This window comes from Mirounga angustirostris, unplaced genomic scaffold, assembly GCF_029215605.1.
Source record: "Mirounga angustirostris isolate CCGP_5_RB_7025 unplaced genomic scaffold, mMirAng1.0.hap1 SCAF_6, whole genome shotgun sequence".
Taxonomy (NCBI): domain Eukaryota; kingdom Metazoa; phylum Chordata; class Mammalia; order Carnivora; family Phocidae; genus Mirounga; species Mirounga angustirostris.
In genome coordinates this window covers 63286655-63307379 of record NW_026991714.1, presented here as the reverse complement: position 1 = coordinate 63307379, position 20725 = coordinate 63286655, and the positions used below count along the sequence as shown (strand labels likewise).

The 20725-nt window shown below is 40.3% G+C and overlaps 2 protein-coding genes across 5 annotated transcripts in view; one reads left to right on the top strand and one right to left on the bottom strand.

The window, feature by feature from the left end:
* Positions 1-7748, bottom strand: part of CATSPERE (catsper channel auxiliary subunit epsilon) — a 209403-nt gene extending 201655 nt beyond the window's left edge. Inside the window, exons 1-2 of the mRNA XM_064594423.1 lie at positions 7491-7748; positions 5616-5664 (exon numbers count right to left, since the gene is read on the bottom strand). Of these exons, the coding sequence (XP_064450493.1) occupies positions 5616-5664; positions 7491-7555 (114 nt within the window). The 5' untranslated portion in view covers positions 7556-7748. The remainder of the gene's footprint in view (positions 1-5615; positions 5665-7490) is intronic.
* Positions 7749-9391: 1643 nt separating this feature from the next.
* ADSS2 (adenylosuccinate synthase 2) overlaps positions 9392-20725 on the top strand; it is a 34933-nt gene continuing 23599 nt past the window's right edge. For all 4 annotated transcript variants that reach the window (XM_064594420.1, XM_045877579.3, XM_064594421.1 and 1 more), the window contains exon 1: positions 9392-9705. In XM_064594420.1, the coding sequence (XP_064450490.1) occupies positions 9523-9705 (183 nt within the window). In that variant the 5' untranslated portion in view covers positions 9392-9522. The remainder of the gene's footprint in view (positions 9706-20725) is intronic.

Here is a 20725-nt window from a genome sequence, read left to right as displayed (position 1 = left end):
GGAACACATCAAGGGTGCCTACTCTCACCACTGTTGTTCAACATCATACTAGAAGTCCTAGCGACAGCAATCAGACAACAAAAAGAAATAAAAGGTATTCAGATTGGCAAAGAAGAAGTCAAACTTTCTCTTTTCACAGACGACATGATACTTTATGTGGAAAACCCAAAAGACTCCACCCCCAAATTATTAGAACTCATCCAGCAATTCAGTAATGTGGCAGGATACAAAATCAATGCACAGAAATCAGTTGCTTTCTTATACACTAACAACGCAACTGTAGAAAGAGAAATTAGAGAAATGATTCCATTTACAATAGCACCAAAAACCATAAGATTCCTCGGAATAAACCTAACCAAAGAGGTAAAGGATCTATACTCTAGGAACTACAAAACACTCATGGAAGAAAACGAAGAAGACACAAAAAGATGGAAAAATATTCCATGCTCATGGATCGGAAGAATAAACATTGTTAAAATGTCTATGCTACCAAGAACAATCTATACCTTCAATGCCATCCAGATCAAAATTCCAATGACATTTTTCAAAGTGCTGGAACAAACAATCCTAAAATTTGTATGGAATCAGAAAAGACCCCGAATCGCCAATGAAATGTTGAAAAAGAAAAACAAAGCTGGGGGCATCAAGTTGCCCGATTTCAAGCTATATTACAAAGCTGTGATCACCAAGACAGCATGGTACTGGCACAAAAACAGACATACAGACCAATGGAACAGAATAGAGAGCCAAGATATGGACCCTCAGCTTTATGGCCAAATAATCTTTGACAAAGCAGGAAAAAACATGCAATGGAAAAAAGACAGTCTCTTCAATAAATGGTGCTGGGAAAATTGGACAGCCACATGCAGAAGAATGAAACTCGACCATTCTCTAACACCATTCACAAAGATAAACTCAAAGTGGATGAAAGACCTCAATGTGAGACAGGAATCCATCAAAATCCTAGAGGAGAACATAGGCAGTAATCTCTTTGACATCGCCCACAGCAACTTCTTTCAAGATACATCTCCAAAAGCTAGTGAAACAAAAGCAAAAATGAACTTTTGGGACTTCATCAAGATAAAAAGCTTCTGCACAGCAAAGGAAACAGTCAACAAAACAAAGAGGCAACCCACAGAATGGGAGAAGATATTTGCAAATGACACTACAGATAAAGGGCTGGTATCCAAAATCTATAAAGAACTTCTCAAACTCAACACCCAAAAAACAAATAATCAAGTCAAAAAGTGGGCAGAAGATATGAAAAGACACTTCTCTGAAGAAGACTTACAAATGGCTCACAGACACATGAAAAAATGTTCATCATTATTAGCCATCAGGGAAATCCAAATCAAAACCACACGGACATACCACCTTACACCAGTTAGAATGGCCAAAATGGACAGGGAAAAAAACAAGAAATGTTGGAGAGGTTGTGGAGAAAGTGGAACCCTCTTACACTGTTGGTGGGAATGCAAGTTGGTACAGCCACTTTGGAAAACAGTGTGGAGGTTCCTCAAAAATTTAAAAGTAGAACTACCCTATGACCTAGCAATTGCACTACTGGGTATTTACCCCAAAGACACAGATGTAGTGAAAAGAAGGACCATATGCACCCCAATGTTCACAGCAGCAATGTCCGCAATAGCCAAACTGTGGAAAGAGCCAAGATGCCCTTCAACAGGTGAATGGATAAAGATGTGGTCCATATATACAATGGAATATTACTCAGCCATCAGAAAAGATGAATACCCAACTTTTACATCAACATGAATGGGACTGGAGGAGATTATGCTAAGTGAAATAAGTCAAGCAGAGAAAGTCAATTATCATATGGCTTCACTTATTTATGGAACATAAGGAATAACATGGAGGACACTAGGGGAAGGAAGGGAAAAATGGGGGGGGGGAATTGGAGGGAGAGATGAACCATGAGAGACTATGGACCTGAGAAACAAACAGGGTTTTAGAGGGGAGGGGGGAGGGGGGATTGGTTAGCCCGGTGATGGGTATTAAGGAGGGCATATACTGCATGGAGCACTGCGTGTTATACAAAAACAATGGATCGTGGATCACTACATCAAAAACTAATGATGTACTGTATGGTGACTAACATAATAAAATTAAAAAAAAAAAAGATATGTTTACTTTTTTCTGCTTTTTTCTTTTTACTGCTCTGTTTGGGTGAATTCCACTGCTCCCTCTTCAGGTTCACAGATCCTTTCTTCTGCCTTATCTAGTCTGTTGTTGAACCCTGTAGTGTACTTTTCAGTTCAGTTATTATATCCTTCAGCTCTGTGACTTCTACTTGGTATCTTCTTATACTTCTTATCTCTTGGTTGAAGTTCTTACCGTGTTCATCCATTCTTCTCCTAAGTTCAGTGAGCATCTTTATGACCATTACTTTGAACTCTTTATTAGGTAAATTACTTATCTCCATTTCATTGAGGTTTTTTTCTGAGCTTTTACCTTATTCTCGTTTGGAAAATATTCCTCTGTTTCTACTATTTTTTTTTACTCTCTTATGTTTGTTTTTATGCATTAAATAAAATAACCACCTCTCTTAGTCTTGAAGGAGTGGCCTTGTGTAAAAGATGAGCCTTATCATTTAACCTTGCCCTAGCTCTTGGTTGTCCTTCGAAACTCTGTGATTGTCCAAGCAGCCTATTTTATTTTTAATAACTCCTAGTAGATGAGGATGTGCCAAGTCCTGTCATTGTCCCAAAGGGAAGATCTCAGTCAGCACCTAGATTCATGTTGATTGGAAGCTAGACACTCAAGCAGCAGCTTTTAAAGTATACAAATATATATAGTCCTATGGGAATACAAGTATAAGCCATGGCCACCAGAGCCAGGCAATCTGGAGGTATACTAGGCAGCAGTTACAAAGACCAGGCTCTAGACAAATGCATAAGGTCCCTTCTAGGAGATACTGGAAAGCTGTAGTGAGGCAGAGGGAAAGCACAGAGATGGCCTCCACCAGTTTATGTTCCCTGAGAGCAACTTTACGGGTTCCTGGATGTGTGTCAACCTGAATCCTGTCCCTTATGCCAAAGCTCCAGGAAAAGCAAATAGGTAGAGAAATATTGTTTTAAAATGCTTTTCATTAAGATTTATGAACTATTTAATACCTAAAGTATCTTCTGTACACTCAATATTTTCTTTCTCTGAATATCACTTGCAAGCAACCTGCAAAGCCACTGGTTTTACCATCTACTCACTTGCATTTGTCTACCTCCTTTGTTGAGAATCAAACTCTGACTCCCAATTTTCATTTCTGTAATGACATAATTCCATTATTTTGGTTACATGACACATTTGTGTCACCTCTATAAAAATGATAAAGGAACAGCAGAGATCAAAAAAGATTCTTAGGGGGTGCCTGGCTGGCTCAGTTGGTGGAGCATGAGACTCTTGATCTCAGGGTTGTGAATTTGAGCCCCATGTTGGGTGTAGAGACTACTTAGAAAAAAGGAGATTTTTGTAATGACTAATAAAATGGTCAATTATACAGCAAAGCTGTATAAAAAACAAAGATGAAATATATAAATAAATGATATCAAAGAAATTAACTATAAATGACAGTTTAACCGGTAAGTACAGATTTAATAAGAAATGGATAGCAATGAATTTAAAAACAAATGACATTGTAAAAGAAAATATAGTTTATATAGATTCCTTTTGCCTGATTCTGAATAATGTAAATACAATGATATATATAAACACAGAATATAAGTGTAAACTGATACAATTACTTTGTAAAATCTTTGGCACCATCAACTAAAGCTGAACATGTGCATATATCCTATGACTTACCTATTCCACTCCCAACAGAAATGCATATATACGTTAAGCAGAAGATAGGTATTAAAATGTTCATAGTAGACTACCAAGTCCAGTAGCCCACTAATCATAGTAGACTTAAAAAGACTAAAAATGGAAACCACCTAATTGCTTATCTACAGTAAAATGATGCATATATTATGGTATGTTAATTCAAAGGAAGAGTATATAGCACTGAAACTAAACTGCAGCTACATGAAACGAGAGGATTAGTCAACTCTACCCATAGGAAAGAAGAGAGTTCAGAAATTGACACATCTATATATGGAAAAAAATATAATACCAGAAAAATAATAGAAAAACAATAAGTTGTTTAATAGGTGGTGGTTCATTATGTGGAGAAAGTAATGTGAATGCATACTTTATATTATATACAAATGGACCCCAGATGGATTCATGACCTGTATTTGAAAGGTCAGGATATAACACATATAAAAGAAAAAATAGGAGAAATACTCAACTCCGGCTAGGAAAAGATTTTTCATAAGACTCCAAAAAAGTAGAAAGTATGAGGTCAAAAAGCATGTGTGTGTGTGTAGTTTGGCTCAACAAAAGTCAGCTTTTTCTTAAAAAATAAAATATTCACAGACAACAGTAATGGTTAAATGAGTAGATGAGAGACAAGAAAATGAAATATTTAAAACCAACATTCAACTAATATAGAGGCTGGAATGTATACAGCACTCTGTAATCAACAAGAAAAGGGCACAAAATTAAATGGAAAATGGGCAAAAGGTATGATCAGGCAATTCAGAAGAGAAGCCTGCATAAATATGGGAAGAAATGCTCAAAATCACTAGTCATCAGAGAGCTGAAAATAATGACAGTGATAAGCTATTGCTTATAATAGTAATAAAATTGGTAATAAAAAAATAGAAAATTAGGGGTGCTTGGGTGGCTCAGTCATTAAGTATCTGCCTTTGGCTTAGGTCATGATCCCAGGGTCCTGGGATCGAGTCCCGTATCGGGCTCCCTGCTCCACAGGAAGCCTGCTTCTCCCTTTCTCATTCCCCCTGCTTGTGTTCCCTCTCTTGCTGTCTCTCTCTCTCTCTAATAAATAAAATCTTTAAAAAAAAAATAAATAAATAAATAAAAGAAAATTCAATAATACCAAACTTTGGTGAAGATGTACACTAGGTGACAGTAGAAGCTGTGATTGCCACTCAAGAGCAATCATGCAGAATTTAGTTAAATCAGTCATCTGCTCTCACTATATCCCAACTGAAAAATTACTGCACAGACCCATAAAAGGACATGTAAAAGGGCATTCATCACAGTGTTGTTTGCAGTGATAGAAAGCCATGTGTCCATCACTGGGGGGCTGTACAAATAAAACACACACATACTAGTAAGCAGGCAGCATTAAGAAATGAAATAGACAAAGTATTGAATAAAAAAAGTAATATAGAGAATGAAGTCTACAGCTTCAGTGGCCATTCATCCCAGTTTGTGGAGGCAGTTGCAATTCATATCTGTTGTCCCAGCATAAATATTAATAGCACTATCTTTCATTTTCAATAGTTTACACAGTATATTGTACGGCCACCCTATCTGTGAATATTAAATCACCAAAACTCTCAAAACCACACTACTTATGCTTGCTACATATATATTTAAGGACATTTATTGGCGAGGGGATTTATATTAGGATGATAAATGAGACAAAGGAAATGAAATAAAAATAAATAACTGTGCTATAATTGAGTATAAAGTACTGCTCTCTGCTTTAAGGTAGATAATAATACTATAGTTTGAAAAAATTACACACTTACAGTACTTCTGGTACTAAAAATGTGGTAGTTCGGGCTGTTAGTGGAATACCTGTGGAGGAAAAGTTCAAATATAAATATTAAAACTAATTTCTCCTCCAAATAAGAGGGATTCTATAGTAAACCCAGAAGCAGACATAAGTCTGGAGGGAAGTTTTGTATAGGACAGAGGTGATACTCAATAAATGGAGCTGGAAAATGGATCCGGATTCATAAGGAGAAAGAAATAATCGCAGTCCCACCTTAGATCATTTAAGAAAAGCAACTCCACTGGGATAGGAAATGTCAAAAACATTAATACTCTTAGTAGAAAATTTAGATAAATGTCTCTTAGATGTTGGCGAAAGGAAGAATTATTTAAATAAGACATCTACCCTGAATTCTCCACCCCCCCCAAAAAGCTAACAATAAAAAATCATTACATCAAATTTAAGAAATTTTGTCCTTTAAAAGAACACTTTACTAAGAAATAAAATTCAAGGAGCCTGTGACTTTACCATGGGAAACAATAACATCTTTGTCTTCACTAAATTCTCATTGGAAATTTAGGGAAGAGAACGAAATTTACCATTATGACCAGGGGTTGGCAAGCTACGGTCAAATTCCACCTGTAAATAGATTTTCTTTGACACAGAGCCACACCCATTGGTTTACTACTGTTGGGGGTGTGCATTCCCTTACCATGGCAGAGTTGGGTAGTTAAAACATAGATGGTATCACCTGAAAAGCCTGAAATATTTACTACCTGGCCCTTACAGAAAGTTTGATGACCTCTGGTGTACAACATAAAGTTTATGAAGTCCCTGAATTCACAGGCCATTCTTAATAATATCCCTTATCCTTACTTATTGATCCATTGTTTGCCAGGCATGTTCTGGGAGCTAAATATATCTTTGCATTCGAGCCTCACAACAACCCCATGAGACAGGTTTTCTTTTCTTCACTTTATAGAGGAGAAAATAGAAGCTTACAAAGTTCTGTCAGAATGCTACCTTTTTGCTTTTTCTCACTACTTCACTGACCCTTTCCAAGGCTACTCTTAACTCTGTTCGATGCCCCCAACCGTCCAATGAGGTGCCCTATATCCCTTTCCTCTGAAATCTCTGTAATAGTTTGATTGTCGGTATTCTTACATCTTAATGTTAGAGGGTAATAGTTATAGCAAAACCTCCACTGAATGGAATATTCACAGAATATTATTTTTCTGGTTAATTATCTATATTTTAACCTATGTTGAAAATCTTTCTAAAATATTTCAATACACTTTCCAATCCAGCAGTTACTAAATACTGAACAAAAATCACACTTGCACTGAGGATTTCTCAGAACTGTTAAATCCTTCGCTCCCTAAATCAAATCACAGAATCAACTCCCATTCCTCATGCAGGAATTACATCCCCTTACATTTGTACAGTGCTTACATTTTATAAAGCACTTTGTCATAAATCTTTCACACATCTGCCTCACATACACCATCACCTACCTAGTTATCCTAGAGAAGTGCCCTCGCCCCGCCTCCCTCCCCAGTGGCGACTTTTGGGCTCTCATTTGGTCCTCTCCTCTCCGGCAAAACAAGAGTGCAGCAGGAGGAAAGGAGTTTATGGGTGGGTTCACAGGGGCTCAGCTGTCCAGAGGACAGCGACGCGAAGTTATCCAGACCCTGGAGGAGCAAAGCCCTAAACCTGCTGCTTCATTCTCCGCCCTCATCCATCGAAAACTCTCGGAAGGGGGTTGCGGGGCGCGGGTGCTGGGCGCGGGGAGCCCGGGCTCCAGTCAGTGGTCTGCGGGGGCGGGTGGGTCAGGACGCGGGGGCGCGGGGGCACGGCCCCACGGGCGACCCCCGCCCGGTGCCCCGGGGCGCCAGTGGCGTCTCTCTACCTCCACACGGCCGAGCCGCAGCAGCTCAGCCACGACAGCAGGACCGCCACTCCCTGGGCTGACATGGCGCCCGGACAGCCTCCGCCCAACGGCCCAGGCCGCGCCCGTCCTGACCTCGCGCGCTCACGGGGGTCTCCGGCGGACCAGCGGAGAGAGTGCTGGGGGCCGCGCGCCCCGGGGAGGGGTGGGGTTGGCTTCCCCACCCGCGCGGGCTAGTGCGTGTGCGCATGCGTGCCAGCGCGCGCCGCTATCTGGCTCCCTAGGAACCTCGCAGTTGGTCGGAGTCGAAAACGTAAACCGGACTTCAGGAAAGGCAGAAATCATGCTGTTTTGGAGTGAAATAGCAAAACCACTTCGGAAAATCCCAGGTGACTGAACGAAGGTGAAGCTTTTAAGTTACGGTATCTTTTAGCCCAAATTTTCGTCCTGACTGTATATAAATACTGCGGTAACAAATACGTATCTGGTAGTGCTTTCCAGAATGAGGCATTCCATAAATGGTTTTTAAATTCAACGAAATGAACAGTAACGTGTACTTTTTGAGCACCTACTTTATGCCCAACACCACCCTGCGCACTTGAGTACAAAGAAATATGACAGCTTTCTGATTTACAAAGGGGTTTGTAATCTTGTGGTAAAGCCAAGATAAACAAATACCAAAATTGTCACATAGTATTATAATTTATATGTTTATTTGATGGTAGACCAAGTAATCTGAATCTTTGAGTGCTGCAACTATTATCTACTCCTCTTTATGTTATCAGGGCCCAGTACCATCATAGTTTGTTGTAGGTCCTCTATGTTTACTGACAACGAATGATTGAGTAAAACTAGTATCATACTAAAATACACTCTAGGGCCATTAGAGAACGTGATGGTGTGTACATGATGTATATGTAGTAGACCTTGCATTTAATGTGATTCTAATCCCAGTTTTTTTCCGAAGCAACTTTATATCGGAATTAGATGTCATAGTTAATTTGTGTTGCCGCAGTAGGTACAGTTTATTCAGGTACAGAATCTGGCTGCAACTGAAACACGAAGAGTAATGGAATATACAAAAAAGGTCTGGGCTCTGGATTGTCTCGGTACCAATTCAGCCTGCACTAGAGCAAGTTAACTAAGTTTTAAACCCTGTAAAATAAGGGTAAGATAGTGTTACTTACCTTATATCGTTGTGGGATTTAAAAGAGCTAAGTGTATCACAGTATTTGGCACAAACTATACATCACTATTGCCCTCCTCCTCTCTGAGCCCTGTTACTAATGTGTGAAATGAGAAGGGTTAGAACTTGAGCTGTAGATTTTCAGTTCTAATGTCCTCTATTGCTCTACTTTGGCGTATGCCCTTTTCGATCCCGGTTCCGTCTCTGTTCTTACTTGTAGACCTTTAGTTCCCAATTACGTTTCCATTCCATCCCATTTGTATTTTGGAATTCCACCCTCTGTATTTCGCACACGCTATCTCGTCGTGTTGTTAAAGGCAAGTCGTTAAAAAATAAAACGCCTTCAGAGGCTGAGACCTGTAGTCGGCAAACAGCATGGCACCAGAAAACGTCGCCTCGGCCCAGAGCGTTGCATGCCGGGAGTTGTAGTCCGACGCTCGAGCACGCACCTCCGCGCCTCCCGGTTTGAAAAGCGGGAGAAGGGCAGGTAGGCGGGGCGTTGAGGCGAAGTGCGCTAGAGGCCCCGCCCCTGCCCCTTCCGCTCGCGGGGCTCGCCCTGGGGTGGTGCGCCAGGCTGCGGAAGGGGCGTGGCCTCGGTCCCGGGTGGCGGCGGTTGCCGCCACCGGGGCCTCTTCCTGCGGGCAGTTCTGCGGCGGCCTGCCTGCGCGGGGCAGTCATGGTCGCCCCTTGAGTGGGCTGTGGAGGAGAGCGGGGCGGGGCCTGGCTGGAGGGTGGTGGCCCGGCGGGGGCGGGGCCGGACTCTGGCTCCTTTTTCCTCCGCATGTGGCTGGCGGCCGCAGAACAGTTCAGTTCGCGCACTCTTCGCCGCCCGCGTCTCTTTCGGGCTCTCCTCGCGTCACTGGAGCCATGGCGTTCGCCGAGACCAACCCGGCGGCATCCTCCCTGCCCAACGGTGACTGTGGCCGCCCCGGGGCGCGGCCCGGAGGGAACCGGGTGACGGTGGTGTTGGGCGCGCAGTGGGGCGACGAAGGCAAAGGGAAGGTGGTGGATCTGCTGGCGCAGGACGCCGACATCGTGTGCCGCTGCCAGGTGAGGTAACCGGGATCTGACGGGAAGCCGGGCCCGAGAGCCCGGGCGCGGAACCCGGATCCGTCGTCCCAAAGAAGGTGTCACCTTGAGGTTCTCTCCTGCTCGGAGCTGCGGCGACGTGGAGAAATGGCGGGAGGTCAGAGACCCCTGACCTGAGGTCTTGGGCTGAGGGGTTGCGGTGGCGCTGGAGGAAAACCAGGGTTGACCCGGAGTCTTTGAGGGACGCGCGATGACTGGGGAGTTGCAGTTTTCCGTCTGGGGGCCAGTACCCAGCCCCGAGCTTGGGGCGGGGGTGGGGGCGGGATGCGGTTTGAGTTTGAGGAGCTGCTGCGCGAGGCCTGCTCCCGACTCCCGGCGGAGACCCCGCGCGGCCACAGAACCACCCCATCGCGCTCCCACCCACCCACCGAGCGAGACCGAGTGGGAATGGATTGTTCCGAAGCGCCCGAAAACCCACTCGCCACTCCCCCCCACCTGCAGGCCCCCAGCATTCAGACCTTTGCCTCCTCCGGTCCACTTTGTTGACACGAGAACCCACCTCCGGGCTTTGGACGGTTAATGGCCCCGGTTTTTGACTCCGTACCCCGCGTATTAATATTAAGGGTAGATTATTTTTACTTGTTGGTCCCAGAGGAAAGAATCCCCGCTCTTTTGCGAGTGAGGCAAGTAAATACGTGGATGTCAAATCTGGTATTTAGAAATATTTACATTGTTACGCTCACATGGAAAGTGAACTTTCGGGAAATGGATTGGTAATGTACTTCCTACGGGGAGACACGTGGTTTTCAGTGTAAGCTTTCTTCCTATTTGTCGCTTGCTTTGAAGCAGCCTCTAGGCTACGCCTTTGTAAAGGCTCTTAGATAACTATTGCCAATTTCAAAATTCGAAATAGTTGAGCAATAACCACTTTCAGAACAAGTTGTAATATATCTGAAACTGTTTACCTCGCAAGAGGATTTCTTCTTCATGAACATGGCACAATATGATGATGCCATGCTGTATATGTTCTAACAAGTTAGTAGGCCTGCTTCACTGAAAGCTTTCCACCTGAAACTGATTATCATTCTGAGCACGCAGAAACAAGGTAATCACAAGTACAGAAATGCTAAATGCAGAGATTCTGATTTGTCTTGTTTTTTTGCATGCAGAAACACCCTGCCCATTTCTTAGCTAAGATAGGTGTTGCCTCTTAGTATTACCCCTAGCACCCCACCACCTTTCCCCACCTTCGGATCTCTGTTCCTCCACCCCTCTGGGGACACACTTACCTTAATACCTTACTCCTAAGCGTGTTTCCATTGAAGTCCTGCCCTTACACTGCCTAAGGAGCTGCTCCGCAAGCCAGTTTTCACCTTACTTTTGCCTTAAAATCAGAACTGGCCGTGTTATAGGGAAAGAAGTACGAGAATACCTAACACTTGCGGGTAGAAAGGGAGAGAGGCTGGTCCTATTTGTCCCCTTCCATGTCGTTCCTGACCTCTTCCTTTCCTGGAAATAGTAATACTTAGGCTGAGTTACATTATGGGTTGTAAGAAGGTGTGGGAAATATAGCGATCAATAACATTTATTCTAAAAGATCCTCGATTTTAGTATTTCTTTGAAAAGTAGTAGAATTAGTTTGTAGATTGGAGAAGGTGTTACTATGTTATCGTGAACATCCTCTTGAAGAAGGTCATGGACCAATCTCATCTGTTGGAAAGCCTAGAGAGAAGTGATTGAGAAGGAGCCAAGTTTGGCTTTAAACTGTTACCTGAAGATAGAGGAGGAACATTTGAGCGAACCTGTTAGGCAGACTTTCCTCTTCTGTAAACTTTGACTTTCTGCACACTTTATATAATTCTAAAATCTTTATATTCTAGTGCCTTTTAAGAACTCATCATTAGAAGGATTGCTACTAGTTTTGTTAGTGAAAGTAGACACAGAATGAATAGATTGAAGGATCTCTCTTGTGATTCACCTTGGTAACTTTATATTAATTGGCCAGCTCTAGCAAGCTGACTTCTCCTTAATGAACTTCTCCTGACTTATAAAACTGAAGACTATGGAATGTTGAAATTTTTAGTGTGTGTAGAGCGCTGGGAAAGTCAGCATTAGAAAAGACATTTTAAGCTTGAATTGCCTTGTTTGATGATTTAAGTTCTGTGTATTACTGAAAATAGGTATTTGTTAGAGCTTAATATGTGTTTTTGGTCATATTCATGCCCCAAACTCAAATTTTATGCAGATTTTTCTAGAAGTGGTATACACATAATGTATCCATAGTTTAACAATCGAATCATAAGAAATTTTTTCCAAAATAAAGTTTTTAAAAGAAAAACTGATATTGTATTTAACTATATTTTTTAAAATTTTTTATTATGTTAATCACCATTTAACTGTATATTTTAATATATCAAATGCCTTTTGGAAAGAATAGATGCAAAGCTCGTGGCATTTTCATCATCGATGCACTTAAGGCCTATATTTCAGATTCAGGATTTATATGCAGTTATTTATAATTTGGTAAATTCTCTAGAACCAAAAATACGTGTGTAGAACTTACATCAAAGGACTACCACTAGAAACATCTTAATTTCAAATTGATGTCTTTTTTTTTTTTTTTTGTCTAAAGATTTTATTTATTTGACAGAGAGATAGAGAGCCCAAGTAGGCAGAGAAGCAGGCAGATGGAGAGGGAGAAGCAGGCTCCCCGCAGAGCAGGGAGCCCAATGAGGGACTCGATCCCAGGACCCTGGGATCATGACCTGAGCGGAAGGCAGCCGCTTAACCGACTGAGCCACCCAGGCGCCCCAAATTGATGTCTTTTAAGTAAAAGAAGTATAGGACCAACTCCAGGCCTAGTTCATTTATCCAACAATCACATAATGAGGATCTACAAGTGATACTCTTAGGGGAACTGCTTGGCCCCAGAGTTAAGCTGAAAAAGGCAGGGATTGTGCCCACAAGGAGTTTACAGTCTACTGGACAACAGCTACATAAGCAAGTATTGACAGGGTGGGGGTGGAGAGGGTACTAGTTTTTCAAAGGGTTAAGGTATGGGCAGAGAAAGGCCCCATTCTGGCAGCATAAAAGTAGCTGTCTCCCCCACTAGGCCAAATCCTCCAAAGTAAACTGTTATACTTTATTTATTTTGTTGAGTAGAAACTACAGAGATTTTAACTGTTGCACTTTCTACTACTTTTTTTTTTTTTTTTTTTTTGCCACTTTCTGCTACTTCTTAAGCAAGGGCTTTTCTCCTGGAAAGCAAGCAAGGTAGTCTTGGAAGTTGCCTGTGATTGGGAATAGCTAGAACAGTATTTCCTTTCTTGGTGTTTCCCTCCCTCCTTACCCCCCCCACCAGGGTTTTAAAGTTAATATAAAGAGAAAATATTAACTAAAATTAATTATAAAGGGAAAGTCTTCTTGTCACTTGTTATATATAAAAGCTTGCTGTGAAGTAAGTATAATGAAAAAAATGTTAATTTGTGGCTAGATGTTGACATCCACGGAAGGCTCTGAAACCAGCTATTACTAAGTCAAAAAAAATAAAAGCTCTAACAGCAGCAAACGGAGACTTTCTCCTTGGAATAATCAGAAGAATTGAGAGCTAATTTAAAAGGGATAGCTAAAGTGTTATGTAATGCCTTGACTTTATACAGCTAAAATTACCTCCCAGACCACTTCCCATAATTGGAAGGTGGTAGAGAATTAGTGTTTAAGGTAAACCATTCTTCCAGATTTATAGTAATTGCTGTTTCTGTGCCCCCTGACTGACAGTTGTTTTTTTTTTTTTTTATATAGTTCATAGTATTTCCCAAGTACATAAGTATATACCAGTGTGTGGTGTACTTTGTTAGATCTTGCTTTCTTGGATTACTGTGTTTTCCCTGCTAGAACTTTTCTCAAAAAGAGGACTTAATTCTTTTTTGTTGTTGTTGTTTTCCATAGCACCAAATACTCTGTGAGGCAGAGAGGAAGTAAATACTCAACAAATATTTATTAGGTGACTGGATCACCTCTAGAAATTTCTTTGAAACCAGTAGTTTAACCCTTTCCTGTAAATTATTTTAACATCTTCCTGGACAAGTTAATTGACTGATGGCATGAATTTAAGGTGGAATCCCCAGCATTTGTTGGATTAATATTTGTTACTTAGTATTTTAACTAGTACTTACTATATTGTACCATTATGTTCATAGGCTTTAATAGTTTATACTAAAGTCTTACTTCTTGTATCTGTTTGAAAATAGATAACTGATATTTGTATCTTTTTTGGTGTGTATTTTCTCAGCATATTTTAGTTGAATGCCATGTAATTCTAGTAGTTTTTGTCTGCTGAGGGCAGTAGATCTGAAAGTTCAGTTAATGAGGATGTCCCAAGTTGTTCACTAGTTAAGCCTGTTCTGTTGATAGACATAATATATAAATCCTGTCATTTGTATATAATAGAGTAGTATATAACAGTGTATGTAATTTATGTAATTTATTAAAAATATATAATCTCTACTTTTGAGGCATAAATTTTTAAAAAATGAGATCATCTCAGTGGTGTATGATCAATATTTTGTCTCTTTAGTTTTGGTGGGAATGGGTGGGTTAGTTGGGTAATTTTAAGTTACCTTTAGAACAGACTTTTTAAAGGAAGGGTTTTATTTATGAGAAATTTTTTTTTTACTTGAAATCTGCCATTTCAGTGTGTTTTTAAGAAAATGTCTTTATAAATGTAATGATTAGGTGAATTTTTAATCAAGCATTTGTAAAGAGCTACATCACACATCATGGGTTTATGCATTTTTTGGTTGCATGTCTGATTTTCCCATCTATGACCCTGGTTTAGTAAGTGTGTATATTAGATTTAGGTACCTAGAGTCTAAAAGCTTCGTGATTAGGACCTAAGAACCTCCAAAGCTTTTCATCATGTGTATTTATCTGTGTGTGAAGCTGGAAGGTAACTATAATAACGTAAGGTAAAGTGGGTATCTTAAGCCTTTAGAAGATAATTGTACAGTGTGCTTGGATGCCTTTGCTAAAAAGAAATTGGGATACCCTGTATGTTTTCTCTTTCTGTCTAGTGTGTCTGGTTACTGTTGAATAGTTTAATTGATCAACTTACTGATAGTAACTTAACCTGTTCTTTGAAATCACAAGCTAATTGCAATTATATGACTTTTCATAAAAGAATATTTCATCCTTGGGGCACCTGGGTGGCTCAGTCAGTTAAGCATCTGCCTTCAGCTCAGGTCATGATCCCAGGGTCCTCGGGCTCCCTGCTCAGCAGGGAGTCTGCTTTTCCCTCTCCCTCTGCCCACCACGCCCCCCCCTCGTTCTCTCTCTCTCTTGCTCTCTCAAATAAATAAACAAAATCTTAAAAAAAGAACAGTCATCCTTGTTGCTGTGGATTAACAAGTGTTTTAGTTTTGGCGAATAGTGAAATGTTTCACCTGGAAAGACAGACACAGGTCTTTACTAAGAAACCACAGGTAGTAAGCATTGTCTCAAAACATTGTTAGGTTTCTAAGATGCTTGAAGACTCTAGGCAAGAAATAGGGACCCTTTTTTGTGGTTGCTGAAATAGTTCTGAGGCATGGGGTGTGAGGTCTTGCTGCTCTGTGCTGTAATCCAGGGCAGTCACTGTTCTTGATGGATGTTCACTTAGAGCTCTATGATTATAATACAGTGTTCATGTATTCAGAGCAGAAAGGACAAAGAGAAGACACATAGACCATTTTAGAGGCCTAAGTGGCCTGAGAAATGCCTCCGGGCTGTGTGATTGTTAGCCCGGGACTCTTGGGTCTCTACTGTTGCTGGTAGAGACGCCATTGTTTGAGGTTTATAGCACTGCAGGAGGCCGTGGACACGTCTTTACCTCCTCCAACACAGCAGGAACTTGGGGTTGGGCGGGGCGGGCAGTGTAGTTTGGGGAAGAGGAAGACCTAATAGCAAACTGAGTTAAGAATCAGGAGTCACTTTTTTTTTTTTTTTTAAATTTCCCCTGGACCTTTGGAGCTGCTTAGTTAGAAACTTCCACATATCAGCATTTCCTGATCCAAACTTTTATTCTAGAGTTGGCCTTGACAGCTTCTGGTTCCCTCAGAACCAGAGGTTCCTCAAGGCACGGAAAGAAAATTATCTTCTTTCTTAAGCTTAAAACCAAATTGCTAAGTATACAGCTGAGAACAGTTACAAAATAACTAAATACTACTATATCATCCCTGTGGTGTTTTAGTTCTGTTCTTGACAGCATAGCTATTAAAATTTGTAAGTTACTCATTTTTTATATTCAGTTTATCACCAGGGCAAGATGTGAATTTTAGAGAGCGAGCTGTATACATACCTTGTCGCAGTTAGTTTGTGTTGTGAATCATTTGGATTCTTTTGTTTGCAAGCAATGGAGAGACTACCTTAAGCAAAATGGGGATTTGTTTGAAGCAAGAGCCAGGTGGGGTGGCCAATCCTGAGTGGCCTCAGGTAAAGGCAGCTCCGGGGATCTCAGCAGCCAGAACTGGCAACTTTATTATTATTATTTTTTAAAGTATGCTCCCTTAAATGCCAGGCGTCACTAAACTAACTGCCTTCCTCGTTCTCAAAATCAGATTCCCAAGGGGGGAGGAGCTTGATTGTCTCAGGCTTGGTTGGATCAGGTTTCCCAGTCTGGATCAATTCCTGTGGCCTGAGGGAATGATTACTATGATTTGCAAAATAAGGGGTTTGGGAGAGAAGGGGGGAAGAAGAGGGACTGAACACACAAAAGGTATAGCTGACCTAGAGTTAATTTCAGATAGGAAAATACGGAAGAAGGAGATATTCTGGGTTATTCTTATTTGTGAATTGTTTGCTAACGGTCTTAATACACTGTTGACCTAGGGTTTTTCTAGAGGGAAGAATGTTTGGAATTAAATAGGTTTTTATTGTTTTAACTCTAAAACTATGAAAATGAGCTATCTAAATAATGGTTTAAAAAAACGAAAATGTATACATCAGAAACTTTGATTTTTTAGCTTTGAGAACATAGAATTTTAGTTCTGTTTTTTAAGATTTTTTTTTTTTTTAAGATTTTTATTTATTTGCGAGAGAGAGAATGAGAGACAGCGTGAGAGAGAGGAGGGTCAGAGGGAGAAGCAGACTCCCTGCTGAGCAGGGAGCCCGATGTGGGACTCGATCCCGGGACTCCAGGATCATGACCTGAGCCGAAGGTAGTCGCTTAACCAACTGAGCCACCCAGGTGCCCCTAGTTCTGTTTTTTTTTCCCCATCATCATGTTCTAGTTTGTCAGTGAGACATTTTTTTCTTGCTCATTAAGAAGCTTATTTAATATTTTTTTTACATTTAATCTTAATGTAAGAATAGTCAAAATGAGTAAAATAAATGCCAAATTAGGGGATGTTTTGTGACTGCTGAGACCTGATTGGATTTTTTCATATATTTATTCTTTAATACAATGAATTTGCATTCATTCTTGGTATTCAGTACAGGAAAAGCCATCAGTAAGGCATTATAAACTTATGTTTTTCCTCAAAGAAACTTGCCACAGAATATGCAGTCACTTTGGGTTCATGCTGGTTTTTTGTTTCCTGGGGGTTTCGGGGGTATATTTCAAAATTTAAAATGTTTAGTATTTAAAATTTTTAAATGTTAAAAAATATTTTCTCTATTGATATGATTGATCTGGAAAACATTAATTGGTAGTCCACAATATTCTGTGTTTTTAGTTACGTAATATAAAACATACAGCTTTGATAATTAAAAGTGTTAAATGCTACATGAGTGACTGGGATCATGTGTTATGGGAATTTAGCAAAACAGCAAGAGGTAGTTACATGTAACTAATCATTTGAATAATGATTAGTACTGTATAAATTAGGGATAATTTATCAAGTTTGCAGAAATTTTGCATTGAGAAGCTAATGGTACATTCCTGTTAAAAGTAGACAAGAAAATATTTATCTCTTAACATGTATATAGTTCTCTCTGGCCTCCCCAGTGCTACTTATAGAATTATTAAATGTGATTAAAAATATGTGTTCTTGCTACTTACTTTGGCACCCACCATGGAGTTGCCCATGTGAAAGGCCGTGGGAACACAGATGTGGAACCCGCAGTTCAAGCTCTCTGCCCTTGTAATTTGCTAGAGGGTGAGGGTAGGCAGGTGAGGTGGTGGTTGGCAATGGTGCTCATATCGAAACCTTGTTTTGCTGTTTGCTAATACATGTAACCTCTCCTTGGACCAGTATAATCTGTGTTTGGAGACAACTGCCTGAGCTCCCAAGGTGATTTTTGTATATTCCACACAATTTATAAATATTTTATGTTAGCATCCAAATAGACACTTCAAATTTGAAGCTTCATCTGTTGCATTTTGTAAAATATGACGGTATACTAAAACTTATTTCATGTCTAGATCGCCTTGTCAAGAAACTCCTTAGTAGCTCCTTCTCCGTTCACCTTAGGAATCTTTTTTCTGCATAGTTGTGTGTTTTAACATTAGAAGCCGTCATACCCCAACCCGCCTTAGGGCCCTAATGACCAGATATACTAATACGCACACTTACATTTTTCTCCCCTTGCTCCTTAATAGGATAATCTAGGGTTATTCTGGGTATATTTAACCATATTTTTTTGTTCAACCAAGTAGAATTTAAAATAGATTTAAATCACATAGTAAGCTTTAATAGGACATTGGTTATTGAAGGGGTTGGTTAATGTTGGAGTAAGCTCAGGTGGTCAGTAAAGTGATTCAAGCCTTTTGCAGCTGAACTTTTCCAGCTCAAACCACCACCTATAAACTTGGAAGAACTTACAGATTAAACCAATTTATCCCCCTAACATCATCTAACACGATGGGTCACAACCACCTGCCTCACAGAAAGAAACATCTCTGTTACAGTTACTGCCACCAGTACTGCCTATCTCGGTAAAATATTATCTAATAAGAGAGTATGGTTTTGTTACACAATAAGAACATAATTGAGCACCACCGAGTTAATAATTGTTTCAGCAAAAGGTTTATGTTAGTATCTCTATAAAAATAATTTTGTGGGAGCGCCTGGCTGGCTCAGTCGTTAAGCGTCTGCCTTCGGCTCAGGTCATGATCCCGGGGTCCTGGGATCGAGCCCTACATCGGGCTCCCTGCTCTGCGGGAGGCCTGCTTCTCCCTCTCCCACTCCCCCTGCTTGTGTTCCCTCTCTCTGACTCTGTCAAATAAATAAATAAAATCTTTAAGAAAAAAATAATTTTGTGTATATTAGGGAGACTTACTTAAAGATCTACTCCAAAAGTTATGGTGTAGTTTTTTTATCTTAAGCAAATGATGGATTAAAAAAATAAACGGATTTTGCTGAAATAATCTTGACTGGTTTTTTTGTGTGTGTGTGTGGCAAAGTTACTAGTACTTTATAACAGTTTAGTAAAAATTTATTAGATTCAGTGATTTATAACAATTTAGAATTTAGCATCTTCGTAGGGTCCCAAGAAATTTTAATGAGCTTCATATTCTGAAAAGACTTTTCCTGAAAGTTTGGGGGAGGTTTCCTAAATCATAAAAAGTCATGATAAAAAGGCTAATATTGGTAGGAGGGATAAAGTAAAAGAAATGCTGTAAAACCAAAGTAAGAATTGTCCTGTGGGTTATTTTTATTTTAGGAGTCTATCAGAATTGGTGATAAGCTTGCACAAGTGTGAATAATAACGTGTGTACCAGGAAGTGTATTGTGACATTGTTTATAATGACAAAAGGTTGGAAACAACCGGTCTGCCTGTCTTGTGGAACCAGGTAAATTCCGTGTCCGCACAAGCAGCATGACAGTGCCGCTGTTACGAGATGGTTTGGCTTACAGGATGAGGAACGTGCACTCAGATTTGCTAAGTAAAAACAAGCTGCCCAGGTGTACATAGTTTGCTACCATTTGTATGTGTGGAATAAAACAACATACAAATACCTGTTTGCTTATGCAAAACTCCCTCAGGAAGGACACCAAAAACTGGTGGTAGCTGGTCCGCAGGAGAGGGGAACGTGGGCAGGGAGAGGAGCGTTCCAGAAGCCTTCATTGCACTGCGTATCCTCGGTGCCTTTTGTATCTTATGCAGATGTTTCCTGTTTAAAAAAAGAGTAATTAGTTCTGTTGTATATGGAGGGAGGGAGGGAGGTATTGTTTACCACGCGGCCTCTGTGCTGTTGTCTTCCAGACTTCAGGCCCCACTGTCGAGGCTTGTTTTGTTTTAAACACCTGACGTACACTGGTCTTCAAGTAAGGAATTCTTTGCTTTGTAGCTGTGCAAAACACAGTGTAAGTAGGCATTTCCTTTTTGGAGGATTTTTTTTTTTTTTTTTTTTTTTGCAGGACCTGTTTTCTGCATTTTTTGTGAATTTGTGATTGGTGATGATTTGGTAAAAAATGACATTCATTTTGTCAAAAATAGCCACGGGATCAAGTTAAACCAGTCATTCTCAGGGGACATAGTTTTGATTGGTATTGTTTTAAAGTCCAGCCAGGATGTTGTTAAGGTTTGTTTGTTGCAAATATATTCCTGGTTTGTTTGCTTTAAACTTTTTGTTACTATCGTGTAGAAGTTTAAGCATATAATCAGTTGATTTGTGTTTTCTTCTATGTTTTTTAAACCTAGAAATTAGAAAAATTATCTGGTCACTTGATCAGTCTGCTGTGTACCTGATTTTTCTAATCTGACTTCATATCTTGCTTTTTCTTGACCATTTTAGGCCTGAGCTTCAGGAAGTTTCACTATGGGTTTATAGTATGTTTCTCAGCTTAGTGATTCCTTGACCCAGTGTATTATTATTTTATCCAGAGATGAGTGGATTCAGGGATTGGTACCAAACAGACTCACAGGATTGATTTATAAATTTAAAAATTAGAGTCTCAGGGTCCCAATATTTGAGGAGTTCCTTGGGAAATTTCCTAGTTGATAAGTCCATGTAAGAATACAAATTTCAGGTCACAAAGCTGCTTGATACCCTCTGAATACAATGGGAATTGCATGAATGTTTACATCAAATTAGGGTAACTGGATAGATTACTCTTTTCTA